The sequence below is a fragment of the Peromyscus maniculatus genome, chromosome 5, assembly GCF_049852395.1.
Source record: "Peromyscus maniculatus bairdii isolate BWxNUB_F1_BW_parent chromosome 5, HU_Pman_BW_mat_3.1, whole genome shotgun sequence".
In the NCBI taxonomy this organism is placed as follows: domain Eukaryota; kingdom Metazoa; phylum Chordata; class Mammalia; order Rodentia; family Cricetidae; genus Peromyscus; species Peromyscus maniculatus.
Genome location: NC_134856.1, coordinates 1200551 through 1215990, shown reverse-complemented (window position 1 = coordinate 1215990; position 15440 = coordinate 1200551). Strand labels below are relative to the sequence as shown.

Genomic DNA, 15440 nt, shown 5'->3' with positions numbered 1-15440 from the left:
AAAGAGCCTGTGTTAGTGACTTTTCTCACCACTGTGCTAAAACTCATGACAAACGCAACTTAGGGGAGGAAGGGTTTGTTGGGCTCAAGGTTTGAGGGGCCGCAGTCTGTCATGGTGGGGAAGGCATGCTGGCTGGAGCATAGGCAGCTGATCACATCATATCGAGACAGGAAGCAAAGAGAGATGTATGCTGGTGTCTAGCTGGCTTCCTCCTCTTCCCCTTTTTATTCAGTCCATAGCCTGGTGCTGCCCATCTTCAAGGTGGGTCTTTCTCCTTGGCAAAACCTCTCTGGAAACCCTCTCACGGTCACATCCAGGGGTGTGTTTCCTAGGTGATTCAAATCAAGTCGAGTTGCCAATGAAGAGTAACCATTATGGAGTGCTGACGGCAGGCTTTGCAACTGAACAGACATGGAGCAACTGGAGTGTGGCAGGAGTTGGGGGTGGGGGAGGGGAGGGGAGGGATCCGGCGGACTGGGTGAAAGGTGGTGCATTCCAGCTGGGCATTGAAGGGTTGGGAGGGCCTGGGCTGGCACACCGAGGAAGGAAGAACATCCTAGAAAAGAAGGACAGCCTGGGCGAAGGCTCAGAGGCAGGAAGCAGGAGTGGCTGGCCTGGGCTGATCCACAGTGTTCAGCAAGGCGGAGCAAGACATACAAAAAGGAGCTTAGTTGGAGCAAGGCACAGTCACGTGGGGGCAGTCACTGGGTGTTGTAAAAAGGTTAGCTCCGCCCCCTGCTCTCAGGGCCATCATATCAGAGATAGGATGTAAATCCTAGGACCAGGATGGCACACGGTAGGATGCACAGGAGGAGCCTCAGAGCTGCCTCTGGTATCAAGAGCATCTATCTATAAGAAGAAGAGGAGAAAAAAATAGGAAATTTTTTCAGCAACCAAATCTGACTGCAGACAGACTATAGGGTAGTTAGGTGCTGCATGACTTCTCCAAATAGGATCTGCTCTCTGTTCCTCAGTGACACTCAGCTCTGGTCAAAGTATCAGGTAGTCAGCCCACACTAGCAAAAACAAGACCAAACCAAAAGGAATCAAGAGCCAGGAATGACCGGTGCAAACCTGTGAGCTTAGTATTCAAGGGAGGGGCTGAGGCAGGAAAATCAGTTTCTGCCCAACCTGGGCTACAGGGCAAGACCCTGTCTGAAATAAATAAATAAATAAATAAATAAATAAATAAATAAATAAATAAATAAATAAATAAATAAATAAATAAATAAATAAATAAATAAGAAATGAAGGAAGGGAGGGAGGAAGGAAGGGAGGGAGGGAGGGAGAGAGAGAGAGAGAGGGAGGGAGGGAGGGAGGGAGGGAGGAAGGAAGGAAGGAAGGAAGGAAGGAAGGAAGGAAGGAAGGAAGGAAGGAAGGAAGAAAAAAAGAAAGAAAGAAAAGGAAAACCAAGAAGGAAAGAACCCACAGTAATGCTGGCCATAGCAAGACACAGCTCATCTCAACTCCCAGCAAGGCAGCCCTGGGCTGAGAAGGGATGGAGGGGGCTACTGTGAGCCCTCTACTGAGTGCACATAGGCAGGGTGGAGCATGGGACAGGCTCCTGGGGAAGCCGTGGGACATGCAGTCACTGGGGAAGCTGCAGATCCGCCCTCCGTGCCCCGACAACGGTTCTGACGCATGCACAGCTCCAAGTCCCCATTAGGGAGAACTCCATCTATGCTCCACATCGGGACAAGCACAGCAATGAGACACATGTGGGTAGGAGAAGAAAGATGAGCTGGTGAGTGAGATCATGAATCCTAAAGCTGCTGCAGAGGAGGTAAAATCAGGGAGATCAAGGGGCTTTGCAAACAGAAGAGACAGGAACGCAGGAGATGGAAGAGCATGGGCAGACCCCAGAAGGTGGAGGTCACATGGCTTTACAACAACCACCTGTGATGAAGCCAAAGGCATCACCTCCTGCCTTAAAGTTCAATGCTCGGGACTGTGGGGAATTTTTATTGACAGAAAACTAGAAATTTTTATAGACAGAAAGACCCGGAAGAGTTCTGTTGACGCACTGTCGCAAGGCAGGAAAGCCTGCTGGGTAAAGAGCTTCCCTGTGGAGCTGAAGGCCTGTTTCAGAATTGGCATTGCACCAACAACAGGCTCTCCGACCTCAGATAGCCCTTAACTCCCAGACTCAGTTTCCCCATCTGTGTAGCAAGACTAATAACATCTAACTCCCCAGGCTTGTTCTGGGAACTAAATCAAGAACTCTCTAGGCGGCAGCAGCATGCAGGGAAGCTGTGGTCATTGGACTTGTGGATGTGGGTGCTCAGCCACAAACCCCAGGGGCTGCCAGCCTGTGTAAGTATCTCCAGGCTTTGTCTCTACCCACATCAGGTGAGGTCAAGGACTCTGCATTTCCAGTCCCTTTACCAACCCTGGTGATTCTGAGGTAGGAGGCTTGAGGATCGCACTCATTTTTTTTTTAAAAAAAAGATGTATTTATTTTTATTTTATGGGGGGGGAGGGGAATTTTACCTCCATATATGTCTGTGCACCATGTGCATGCAGTGTAAGAGGAAGCCAGAAGATGGCATCGGATCCTGTGGCACTAGAGTTACAGTCATTAGTGGCCATACGTGTGCTAGGAACAGAACCCAGATCCTCTGGAAGAGCAACAAGTACTCTTGGCCATGGAGCCATCATTCCTGCCCCCAGAGACCACACTCACATGAAGCACATGTTCAGTATGCCTTCTAGGGTTAATGATTCTGCATTTGACCCTCCTTACAGTCCTGAAGAGTATGACCTGAAGGCCATCCCAAAGGTGAGGAAAGCAGCCCAGAGAAGCCAAGCAACTGCTCTAGGTGGCACAGACAGGATCTGGCCCTGGGGTCTGCCAGTCCCACAGCCCGCAGTTCCTCACACAGGACTCCCTCCCTGGTCAGGCTAGGTGGGCATCCCCTGGCCCCTTCACAGCCTTCCCTTCCACCCCTTCCTCTTCTAGCTTGCTCCTAGTCTGCTGCAGCAGACCACCGCATTTCCTGCCTCCCTGACAGCCTCTGGGCTCCCAGTGCCATGTCCCATACTTGTGCCCTCCCGTCACCCTCTTTGCCTCCTTTAGGCTTGGAGCAGGGGTCAGGAAGTTCGTGAAACCAGGCATGAGACCCACAGGAGCATTAGCCTGGCCTTTTGAGGTCTGAACTTCCTCTGCTATGGAGATCTCCAATGCCATCCCTGGAGCACCGGGTACATTCGAGGCTTGTCCATCCGTTGTTTACAGATGACAGCAATGGCGGTATTCAGGGCAGGCATACCCACCAGGACCAGAGTACCAAAAGAGTTGGCAGTGGTAGCAGCACAGGCCCTGCCCCTGGTGGCCTGCTAGAGCTGAGTATGAGCCCCAGTGGAAAGTGCTGCCCAGGCAGACGTATTCCTTGAGTATGCAGACCACCAGGATAGGCAACCCTCACAGGAGAGCAGGCTATGCTGGGCCAGCCCACCCTGAGGGCAGGGGACAGAGCTGATCCTGGCAGAGAGGAACACAAATATTCCATCAAAGTTTAGACTCCATCTCCATGCCTCTGGTCCAGTTCAATTCTCAGGGAACCTGGAGGGAATGACTGGCTACACTGACTTTGCCTCCTTGTCCCCCTACCCTACCCTGACCATCCCCTCCAATCAGTTTTGTTTAACCTGCTACGATCAAGTCTATGACCTCATTTATCAAGCCCAATATCTGGAGCCGTCCTAGCCACACCCTTACCAAGGGTGACTCAGCTGCCACCCTACTGACCTCACTAGCTCCCACAGCCCCTTTATTAAAGAATCATCCTGTAATGGACCCGCAAACTTCAGAGGCTGAGCCCTCCCTCCCCACAAGCTGGTCTACTCCCATGGACCAACTTGGCTTCTCTTTGAATGTCACCCATCCACTTACCAACCCCATGCCTCTACTTGGTGTCTAATGGGAGTCTCCAAAACCACCTACCCCAAACAGGAAATCTTCTCCTCTATGCTTTCTCCATCCAGTCCCGGATGCCTGACAAAGGCCTGCTCTCCTATAGTCCCCCTTTGCCTCACTGAATAACAGGTCAAGTTGGTGACTTCCCACCCAGGAAGAAACCTGGGCAAATTGCCAAAAGGTACATTCTTGGGGCCTGCCTTGTAAGACTGCAAGTCAGTTGGTCTGGGCCAGTTACCTGAAAATTTTACTAGCTCACTACAGAATGAACGAACAGAATCTTGACCTCATCTCCCCAACTTCTCGGTTCTGAGGGACTCTGGTCTACCTTCTGCTTCACTGTCTTCTAAGTTCCTCTTTGGCTGACTCAGGCCCATGGCTGTACCCATTTTACAGATGAGTAAACCGAGGAACAGAGCCCTGACTGGCCCACAGTCACATCAGTCACATCACAAATGTAAAGCTACATTTCTTTGGCTTCGTCCAATATTCATAAAGTGAAATGGTGCCCACCAACTGACTCAGGCTGGTGCCTTGGAACTGAAATCCACACCACCCTGCCCAGAAGAAGCCAACAGGCACTCCAGTGCTGAAAGTGATCATCTGCCTCATTTCTAAGCCACCCCAACCCTGAGGCCGCCACTACCCCCTTTTCATCACATCGTTCCATGGAGTCACTGTGGAAAGCCATCTCTGTGGAGAGGCTGAGGCTGGATTTCTGTATTGGTTACTCCGTCCAGCTGGGAGTACTTCAGACCCACTAAGCTTCAGCTTTCTGAACTGTTAAGTGGAGGGGGGGGGATGTGACACCTGCCTTCAGGGTATGGTTGAAGGTACTGATAAAAGTCCAGGGCCCCACAGCTGGTGCTAGCCTCAGCCCCAGGGGTGAGACCTGGAATTGAGGTATGAGTTGAATACCCTCAGGTCCAAGGCCTCCACAGGGCCAGGCTGACCAGGCTGAGGCCGCCCACCATAGGGCTTGCCGATCCACAGGCAGCTCACAAAGGAACAATAACAGGAAACCATCCCGAGGGGAAGTGGGCCAGGGCCAGTTGGAAAACCTGCCTCCCTCCCAGGCTGGGTGTGGCTCCCCTCTCCCCTCCTGAGGCAGTCAGCGGAGCTCTACACAAAGCTCAGCCCTGGACAGTCTGAGGAGAGGAGAGTCTTCAGCTCACAGACACGGTAAGACTCCCAAACCTCCCTCTTCTCCTGTCCCATTGAGCCCGAACTAGGAGGGCCCTGGCTTGTTCATGTGGAGGATGGGCACTGTAGGACTCCTAGGGGACAACAGCTTCTCCAGGGCCTGAGTCTCCTCTGGGGCCAGAGTAGGGCTAAGGAATGTATATCTCTTAGTGTGCTAGGACACACATGTATCTCAGAGCCAATGTGGGAGAAAGACTCGGAAGTCTTACCAGTAGACTGTCTCACTCATGAGACTCCAGTGACCTGAAGTTTCTGTGGATAATAGGTTCAAAGAGGACAGGATTCCCAGGGTCACCCAGCATGCTAGGGCAGAAGACTGGCCTGGGCCTTGGATTTGAGTGGGATCTGCTTTGTGTGGAATGGGGCAAACAATAGCTCTGCGCTTCCCTGTCTACCAGGAGTAGCTCTGTCTTCTGCCCAAAGAACAGAGCTAAAGGGGAAGATTTATGAAGGTCTGACTTACCCTCCGTCGTCCCTACCCACAACTCCTCAAGGGACTGGGGTGGGATTTGGAGGGCTGAAAGGGGTACTCATTCCCTCTGTCAGTGTCTCCCACTTTCTTTTCTTTCCTTCTTTTTTTGGGGGGAGGGGGCGGGTGGTTTTTCGAGACAGGGTTTCTCTGTGTAGCTTTAGAGCCTGTTCTGGAACTCACTCTGTAGACCAGGCTGGCCTTGAACTCACTGAAATCCACCTAGCTCTGCCTCCCGAGTGCTGGGACTAAAGGCGTGCACCACCCGTGCCCGGCATGTTTCCCACTTTCAGGATGGGCGTTCTGAGGCTCAGCTCTAGACACTTGGGGCCCTGTTTGTGAAATCTCTTCCCTCATCTCCCCCAGACTCATGGGCCAATTTGTGCTTTGGCGGCTGCAAGCAGGAAGGCAGCCTGCCATTTCTCCCCCGATACCAGATACTCAGGGCCTAGAGCTCAAGAATTCCCGTGGCTGTGCAGCTCCACAAAGTCTCTGGAAAGCCCTGGAGACAAGGACCTCTGAGCCAAAAGCCTGGCTTAGCGACGGTGACCCTGAGCACCGATCTTAGACTACTCACTTCCGTGTGGCCTTGGGACGACTACCTAAGGTCTCCAAACCTTCATTAGGAGAGGCCATTTTTGGGTGCAATTCTATTCACAATCTGTGGTGGGCAGTGGAGACAGTACATGTAGAAAGAACACTCCAAAACAATGGCTGCTGGATTTGCTATCCAGTCCCAAGGAGTCTCTCTGTACTCAGAGAAAGCAACTGAGATTTGGAGACGAGTCAGGATGAAGATTTGAACCTAGAACTCGCCCTCCACAGCACGGGCTCATTCTGGTACCTGTGGTTACCCAGGGTCTCTGGCTTCTAGAACATAAAGTGGGGGGAACGTCTTCACAGTCCTTACACGTGATTTACACCCTTGGCTCTTGAAATGGCTCACAGCGAGAGGCAGATCGCCAGGGAATCACGGATGGATTTACCCACTGCCCCAGAGCAGTAGGTGGCTGTGACTACTGTAAAGATTCGGAATCCCAAAGCACAGGCACAAGCCCCCTCCTCACCTCCTGTCAGGGGGCGGTACCTAGCATGGGAAAGGAAGAGCTGAAGTGAGAAGCCATATACGCAGCTGCCCAGGCTGCAAGCTCCTTCGGGCATCTGTGCTTGTTACCTACCCCTGGAGGAACGAGATAGGCAGGCAAGGCTCCAAGAACAGGTGATGGGGGCACATGGAAAGCTTGGAGGATCTGGGAGGCTGGTGGGAGGCTAGGTTCTTCAGAGCAGGGCACAGAGGAGGCTGAGGAGTAGGAAGGTGTGTGACAGCCCAGAACAATTAGCTGTCCTCAGGTGGGCAAGGGGGTCACAAAACTCTCCTGCGTCTCTGGCCTGAGCCCAGCCATCTATGGACTGGAAAGTACCGAGCGACCCCAAGGGGCCCAGGGGCAGCTGAGCCTCAGGGGAGCCCTGCTAATTCTAACTTTCAGAGCTAGGAGCTGGGAGAAGTTCCCATACCTTGAAGGGGTTAAGCTGTCCACTCTGCAGCCTCAGCCCAGCCATTGTGCAGCCAAACAAGGGCCGGACATGGGGCAGGAAGCCAGAAGGGCCACACTTATTTTCTCTCAGAGTTAGATGACTCACAGTTGCACAGCTCCCTCAGAGAAGGCAGACGCAGCCATCATCCCCACAAAAAACTCAAGCCCCTGACCGAGTGGACCATTTCCAGTTGCTTTTATCACCTCTTGGGCACCCCTCAATTGACATGAATAATTCCCATGTGGCTGATGGGACCTCTGAGGTCCAGAGAGGCTAAGCAGACATTCTGAGGTCACACGGTAGTATAAATCGGACGGGGATAGGAGGGAGACCAGGTCTTCTGACCCCATAGCCATCCTCCATACTGGAGCTTAGAAAAGAGACAGTCGGCTGACTTAGACCACAGTAGCCTGCATAAGGACAAGCCAGGATCCTAGAGGCTCCGGGGATTGCCCTTACAGACTGGTTCTACTGCTATTGGAGAAATACAAAAAGCCCATCATAACTCTGGTCTAAGTTGGCATTGAGAGGAGAATTTACAGAGAGCTTCTTGAAGGAAGAGTAGGAACCTGGAATTCTGGGAAGACTACCACAGCTCCCACAAACTCAGCCTCAGTCTCCCATCTCTCTGTGGCAGAGCATGGTCCTTAAATCCACTCAGGGACACCCCACACACACACACCTAGCAGATACACAGGCAGGCAGGAACAAATGGGGCTCAGGGGGGGACAGACAATGGTGAATAACATTATCCCTCGAGGAGAACAGGGGACCGGAGATGAGCCCAAGGCAAGACCAGGAAATGAGGTCAGATGTGAGGCAGCCAGGGGAAGGTACAGCTCTAGACTGGAGAGGACAGGTAGGCGGAAGTCAAGCAAGACACCTGCCCACTTGTGTTGGGCTTCGCTTCTTCTCATCCCCCTGTCCAGGAATTCAGCTTTTGTTGCCTTTACTAGAGATACAGCAGCTGAAGCCCAGATACAACAAAACCCAGAGCCAAGACCACAAAACCCAGAAGTTAATAGGACAAACAGACAAACATAAGGATCTTGTTCTGATTCCCCACTATTGCCCCACAGCCCCAGCTCAGAGTTGGGAAGCTTGGAGGAGGTTGAAAGGCTCCCTAGGGTGGGAGTCCTCTGCCTGATGCTTGAGTTTGTCCACAGGAGACAGGGAGACATCACTGTGATTGACTAGTGATGTCTGCCATGGGTATGGGAAGAGATGAGCAGCAGCAGCCTATGAGATCTATTGTGGCTACCATACCTTAAGAGGCTCACTGCTCAGGGGTATGTGCGTCCTCTCTGGGGACCTGTATGAAAGATGATCTCATTGTCCTGAAGAATCAAAACTATATGGGATCTAGCAATGTGATGGCTGTTAGAGGGCCTTTTTGGGAAGACGCAAGAGCTTTTCTCAGTTAAACCACAGATGGTGTTTGCTCTGGCCACTCTGGGTGCTGTCTCCAAATATTCATGTTGGTTTTTAAATCATGTGAGTGAAAAGAGAATGGAAAGCAGTTTCAGAATGGGAAACTGAGTCACGGGAGGGGGCTGCGGATTTCACACCCTCAGGTTCCAGACCTGGATGCTTGGATGAAGTATAGAGTTGGACCCAGAATATTTCAGGGCAGAGAATGCTCAGGCTAGGAAGCAGAGGCTGGGCTGGGAGCTGGTGGCAATTGGAAGACTGCATGGAAGAGGTAACCTGGGGCTGCATTCACCCAGGGAACAAAGCTAGGGAGGGGCACCCCAGCATGCTGGGTGTAGGACAAGCATTGTGCATTCTAGAAGTCTTTAGGATGCCTTGGGTTGGGAGGGGTAGGGGGGGTGGAAGATGGAAGAGCTGGAGGGGCTGGCAGGGGACGTGCTCTGCCAGCTGGCTGGGGAGCTGCAAGAAGAGCTTAGACAGGGGAGACACAGAAGGGAGCCAGGAAACAACACCAGCGCAGCAGCAGGTCTGGGACCTCTAAGAACAGGTCTCAGGGCTCAACCGAGCTACAAAGGAGGACAGAGGCCCGCGGGGCCAGCTCATGGCTGATGGGCTTCACTCTCCCATCCTCCCGATGCCCACACTGACAAAACCCAGTTGCAAACATGGACCCTCAGGAAGGCAGTATAAGAATCACCAGAGAAGGCGGTGTGTGTGTGCGTGTGCGTGTGTGCGTGCGTGTGTGCGTGTGTGCATGTGTGCGTGTGTGCGTGTGCGCGTGTGTGCTTGTACCTTTAGATCCCACTCCTGTCCTAGCTGAGGCTCAAAGTGTGGGGTAGGCAACAAGAGCTGCCCAGGGCCACACACAGCGCTCAGGCTCCGAAGCCACTGAACTCGCAGGCACACCCCCTACATGTTCTGAGCCATCTCCGCCCACCGCCCTGCCCCTCATCCCTGACCCAGGACTCCAGGCTGGAGTCCACAGTCTGCAGGGGGCTGGGGTGGGGCTGAGCATTCCGTCCTCAGAGGTCCTCCCTGGGGCTCCACTGAGCTGCCAGATCCAGCCCTTGTCCTCATTGAAGGCCATAGGCCAGCTAGAGGAGAGGCCTTGTTCAGGAGTCACCTTTGTGGAGTCGCTGTGGGAACACGCCTATATCCAGGGCCATTGAGGACTTAACCAGGCTCCTTGAAGGATATGAGGCTCCAGGGGGAGGGGGGGGAGAGAGAGAGAGGAGAGGAGAGGAGAGAGAGGAAAGGATAGTTAGTTAGTTAGTTAGTTAGTTAGTTAGTTAGTTTTCCTAACTCCAGAGCTTTCCAGGATAGTGAACAGCCTCTCCAAAGCCAGAACCTGGCAGCTAGGATCTACTCAGGCTTAAGCGAGGCCCCATCAGATGCCTGTGGCAGGGGAGGGCAAACCCAAGACACTGGCCTTATGCCCCGCTGAGGGGCTCTAGCTGGAGCCAACTTTCCTACATTTGTTCAGCTACAAAGCCAGAACCTAGTCCCAGGGAGCCCCAGAGACACTCCAGCTCCTCCGCAGCCCCTCTTTAGCTGTGTCTAAAGCCTTCCTTCTGTCAGTGATCTGTAGAATTCAAGGTTGAGCACAGCTCACATCCCCTTTAAGGCCAAGTCCTAGGGACAGATGGGAACAAAGGGAAAGGGGGACCTTGCCTGATCTCCCACAGTGGATGAATGAGAAAAATGGGCTTCCTTGTGGGACTCAGGCTGCATGCCAGTTCTGTCCCTCCCCACACACCCTCTTACAGCTTCTTAAATCCTTTCCTCCCAGCACACTTCTCATTTTTGTGTAGAAGGTGTGGTTCGTGCCCACCTTCCCACGGGTCCACAGACACAGAGGCCTAGGTAAGGTATGTGCTAGCGTTCGAGTGACTGTGTAATCTTGTGCTCGCTGAGCTTCCTGAGGAAGTGATGTTGTATGACCTAGATAGGAAGGAACAGCAAGCCGGTGGGAATAGGAGGTCCCGGAGTTAAGGTCTCATAGCTAGGACTATGTTTGGAGTCTCAAAGGGAACCCAGAGAACAGCAGACAGAGCCACAGGGCCCTGTCCCATCCTACTCAGATGCCCAGTCAGCTTGGCCTTCAGAGCCACCTCTCAGTCCCCAGACTCTGGCCTGGGTGTCTTGTCTCTGGCACCTTGAACCATGGCTACTCTAGATACAGACTCCAAGAGCCCCCAAGATCCTTACCTACCAGGGCAGAGTTGAGTTCAGCCATACTCGGGCTCTCAGAGACTCGTGTCCCCTGTCCTGGGCTATGCTCCACATTGGCACATTCTTTGTCTTCGAATCTGGGATCTTCTTGGCATTCTTAGACTGACAGAAGGCAGGGCAGGCACTGTCATATTTTTGGAATTTATCATGAACATGGCCCCAGAGCTGGGGCATCATGACAAGGACTGGCAAGGGATGGCAAGGAATATGGGCAACCCCTGAAGTTCCACAGCCGAGCCACTAGGCACTTCCTGTCCCCTGGCCACTGTGCTCACACAAGTTTCCAGCTGTCCAACTCAGCATAGAAATCTCCAGTCCTCAACCCTTCCAAATGTCATTGGTGCTGTGATCCCACCCAGAGACAGTCTAAGCATGTCTGAAGCTGGTAAGAAGCCAGGGGCATAAAGAGAGTGTCACCTGGACAGAGTCAAATACTTAGGAGATTTTATTTCCAGTGAGACTACAGCCATCCTAGCTCCTGGACAGGAGGAGGGAACAATGGCTGTCCTACAAAACCCTTCCCCTCTGCTAAATTGCTAATACTAAAGGCAATAGACTCAAATAAGTATGGGCTAGAAAGTCCCCTGAGAAAGCCCCCTCTGAGGCCATATGTAGAAGGTCAAATTTTTAAAAAAGGCAGATTGTGCGATGGGCAATCTCTAGACTTGGATTTCCTCATCTGTGAAATGGGAATGAGAATTTCTGTATCCTAGACATGCTGGGGAGAATGTAAAATTTAAATGCGGAGGTAGCTCTGAAAGCCAAGCACTGGAAACTGTTATTAAGATAGGTGTTGCTGGAGCTGGAGGTGATGCCAGAAAGGCTATTTCAGCCTGAGCTTCCATGGAGCCTTCCCTTCCTCATTTGGAGAAAGGGACAATTGGCAGTTGCCTTGAAGGGTTGTGGCAAGGTTTAAATCAGATAACATGCTCAAGGAGGCCAGCTCACGTCACACCCCAGACCCCAGCTTTGGAGAGGAGACAGCCTTACTTGATCTCACCTCCCAAGGGCCCAGACTCCACGGCTCCGCCTCCTCACCGACAGCTGACTGACAAGAGAGCTGAGTGAGCAGATCTCCCTGTCCCCTGATGTAAGGGATGCTGTGAGAGCAAAGGCCGTTCCTACCAGAGGTGGAGAACTTACAGGTGACCTTGTGGACCGGAGGCTTTCTTTCAAGGGCTCACAGCAAGACCTCTGTGGGACACAGTCGGCAGAGAACTCTGCATGGCCAGCCAAAGCCTGCCAACAGGCTAGTGTCCCCTATGAGCCAATGAATTCTGCTTCATTGAAGTCCAATATAAAAATTTCCTCCTGTAACTGATGGCTGTTGTCAGCCCTCAGAACCCTTCACTCATCCCAACAGGTCCCAGTAAAGAAACCGTGTTTGCTCATTGTGTCGTGCAAAGTCCCCACAGGGAAGTTAATATCCAACTCAACGTCCAGTGTAGGCTCTATGAAGGGACTGCCAGCCAGGGTTATAGGGCAGGGGGAGGCCACAGGGACCTTGTGGAAGCACCCAGAGACCAGCAATGGAGGCAAGCTATTGTCTCCAGGACTGAAGGGGCAAAAGGGCAGACACTCTTGGAGCCCAGAGCCCAGAGCCTAAATCCCACAGAGGCTGCCCACTAGGAGCTGGCGTGATGGAGGGTGCAACCACAAAGGGAAAGAGAGACCAGAGGGATGGAGAAGAAGTGGCCTCTTTCTCTTCTCCCATAACCATAATACTGGACACCTCGTGGCCAAACACAGCTGGAGGCCAAGGCCAAGGCCAGGAGTCCCAGGGGAAACTCTGGGGCTCAGAGCAGAGGTTAGTGAGGGCGAGGAGGGGATCTGGGAGACAAAATGATCTACACAAACTCTCAGAAAATGACTGGGTGGAGTATTGTTGTTATTGCTCTTTTGAGACCAGCTCTTGGTGTGTAGCTCAGACTGGTAGTCATCATCCTACCTCAGCCGCCTAAGTCCTGGGATTCTAGGCAGGTGCCACTTAAGGATTGTCTGCTCAGGAACAAGTACGATAAGCGGACCATAATCCTCCGATGATGGTGACAAGCTACCGCAAATCTGAGGGCTTAAAGCCGCATGTGTTTATTTATGTATCGCTTTACAGTTCTGAAAGCCAGGAGTCTGAAATGGATCGCAGAGGGCTGAAGTCAGAGTTGTGACCCCTCTCCAGGCCTCTCAAGGGACCCATGCCCAGACCTCTTCCAGTTCCAGGGGCCATTTGTGTCACTTAGCTAATCGTCTCTCAGCACCTCAGATGAGTCTCACTACATCTTTTTGTGGTGCTGGACTCCAGACCTTCACATATTCGAGACAAGTGCCCTACTGTATAACTGCATCCTGAGCCCTCTCTTTACATTTTATTTTATTTGACTTTATATTTGAGGCAAGGTTTCATGTGTCCTGGGCTGGCCTCCAGCTTCCTATGTGTCTGAGGGTGACCTCTGAACTTCTGAACTTTCCAAATGCTGCTCATTTGCATGGTGCTGGAGATAAAGCCCAGGCTCTGTGCATAATGGGCAACAGTCTACCAACTGAGCTACATCCTTATTTACGACACAGGGTCTCCCTAGGTTGCCCAGGCTGGCCTTGAACTCACTCTGTAGCCAAAGAAGACCTTTATCTTGAGACCCTCCTGCCACAGCCACCTAAGTAGCTGAGGATAACAGGCCTGTCCCACCAGGCCTAACTACATCTTACTTTTGAATCTGACCCTCCTGCCTCTCTCTTCAAAAAACCCTGGGATTATCCTGGGTAGTCCAGGATCAACTCCCCATCTCAAGCCTCAAGCAAGCTCCTCCATTTAAGCATATCTGCCCAGAGTCCCTTTAGCTGTGTAAGCTGACCTTTCGGGTTCCAGTGTATAGGACATGGGTATTTGGAGGATATCATTCACCTACCACACGGACGTAACCCCTCTCCAGTGCCTTGGCCCTTGCTGCTCATTTCTGTCTGACCCAGGGGACATCATTGGTTCTTCAGACAAGGTAACTGCTCTTCTAAATTGGTGCTTCACTCCTGCTGATGCTTCATCCCGAAATCCTCTTCTTCCCTGTGGCCTTTTTAGAATTGACACTCAGGCATGGTCTTAAATAATTTTCTGCAAGGGCTGGAAGTGTGGCTCAGTTATAGTGCACTTGCTTAGCATACATGAGGCCCCTGGTTACACCCCCAGTGCCACTAAATACAATAAAAACCATCTCTGGAAGGCTACCTATGGCCTCCCAGTCTCTCATGGCCACTTCCTCCCCACAGCTGCGTCTCCCAATGGGATTCCCACTGCTTTATCTTCCTGTTGGTCCCAGTGTGGGGAACAGCTCCAGGGCAGGTCTTCCCATCTCAAGGCTGTGCTCCATGGACTAGCCATCACCCTCTGGACTAGCAGCACAGAGTTTAGGCTCTCGTCCTCTGCTTACCCCAGGCCTGAGAACTCTTCTCTTCCTTCTCTGTTTCACTTCCTACTAGATTACTTTTCCATTTCCTAGTCACTTCTTACTTGAGAGGAACAGAAAACCCCGTGCCTGGCAGTTCTTCCCCGGGCAAAGAAGGAAATGACTCACGTAGTATGCCTGTAAGGCGGAGGCAAAGGGTCACACTACACCCCCTTGAGTCAGGACCAGATTCCTGGTGGGTCTTCTGCCTCCACTACCCTCCCCCACCCTTTGTTCACTGCCTTCCTCCTGCCTGGCATCTTATTCCAAGGGTCCCCAGAATGTTCTAGGCAGACCCCTTTGTTGATGGTTGAATAAGACAACAAGGTCTGGGGAGAGAGAGCTTCCCCTAGGCACATAGGGCCTGTATTCAGGGTCCCATGCTAGGATACTGGAGTCCACTTCCTTCTAGGACAGACTTGGAGGAGCTGAGGGGAAGGGACCATGGGTGTTAAGGTCAGCACAGACAGCCCAGCCCTTGCTGAGGCCAGCCTGGCGCCAATGGCCCAGAGATGATGTTACTAGAGTTTGCAAACCTCCTGTGATGCACAGGGCCCATGCCTTCCAGCTCCCTGAAGGCACTCAGCTCTCTCCAGGCACACATTTTCTTCCTCCATACCATCCTAGGAACTGCAGGTCAGTGACACAGGGACCCGGGATGGGAGGCAGGGGAGGTCAGGGCTGAGAAGCCAGGTGGATGGCCACAGGCATGGCCTCCACCACAAGACACTGGAGATTTTCCATTCTTGAAACTTAGAATAGAGACGAGACTTGATCTCTGGGTGACCCACATTCCGAGCCTACAGGTGGCCTTCCAGAGTGCACAGTCCGTATAGTTGCACAGGGCCCTCACTTCAAGGGGTCTCTGTGATTTAAAATTCTTCCATCTTTATCTCAAAACTCCTTATTTAAAAAAATAAAGACCCACAGCTCTGTTTTACATTGGACCAGTCTCTCAACTCCCACCCAGCCCACCCCCTAAAGTGACCATCACCTGTGAGTTCTAGACTGAAGGGCTAACCTCTGGCCATCACCTGTGAGTCCTAGACTGAAGGGCTAACCTCTGGCCATCACCTGTGAGTTCTAGACTGAAGGGCTAACCTCTGGCCATCACCTGTGAGTTCTAGACTGAGGGGCTAACCCCCCCCCCCATTAAGATGTTTGGGATTCCTAGGAGGTTGCTGAAGGCAATATCAATGCTAGAGGGGCTTTCAGGCTG

The 15440-nt window shown here is 52.3% G+C and overlaps 1 protein-coding gene across 2 annotated transcripts in view; it reads left to right on the top strand.

Moving 5' to 3' along the window:
• Window positions 1-4950: 4950 nt before the first annotated feature.
• Cdh5 (cadherin 5) overlaps window positions 4951-15440 on the top strand; it is a 41283-nt gene continuing 30793 nt past the window's right edge. The window contains exon 1 of one of the 2 annotated variants that reach the window (XM_006978484.4): window positions 4951-5098. Coding sequence is in view for 1 of the 2 variants with exons in the window: in XM_042277238.2 (XP_042133172.2) it covers window positions 14766-14857 (92 nt within the window). In the remaining variant the exon portion in view is untranslated. Of the gene's footprint in view, window positions 5099-14641; window positions 14858-15440 lie in introns of those variants that run through there. The other variant, XM_042277238.2, reaches the window with a different exon arrangement.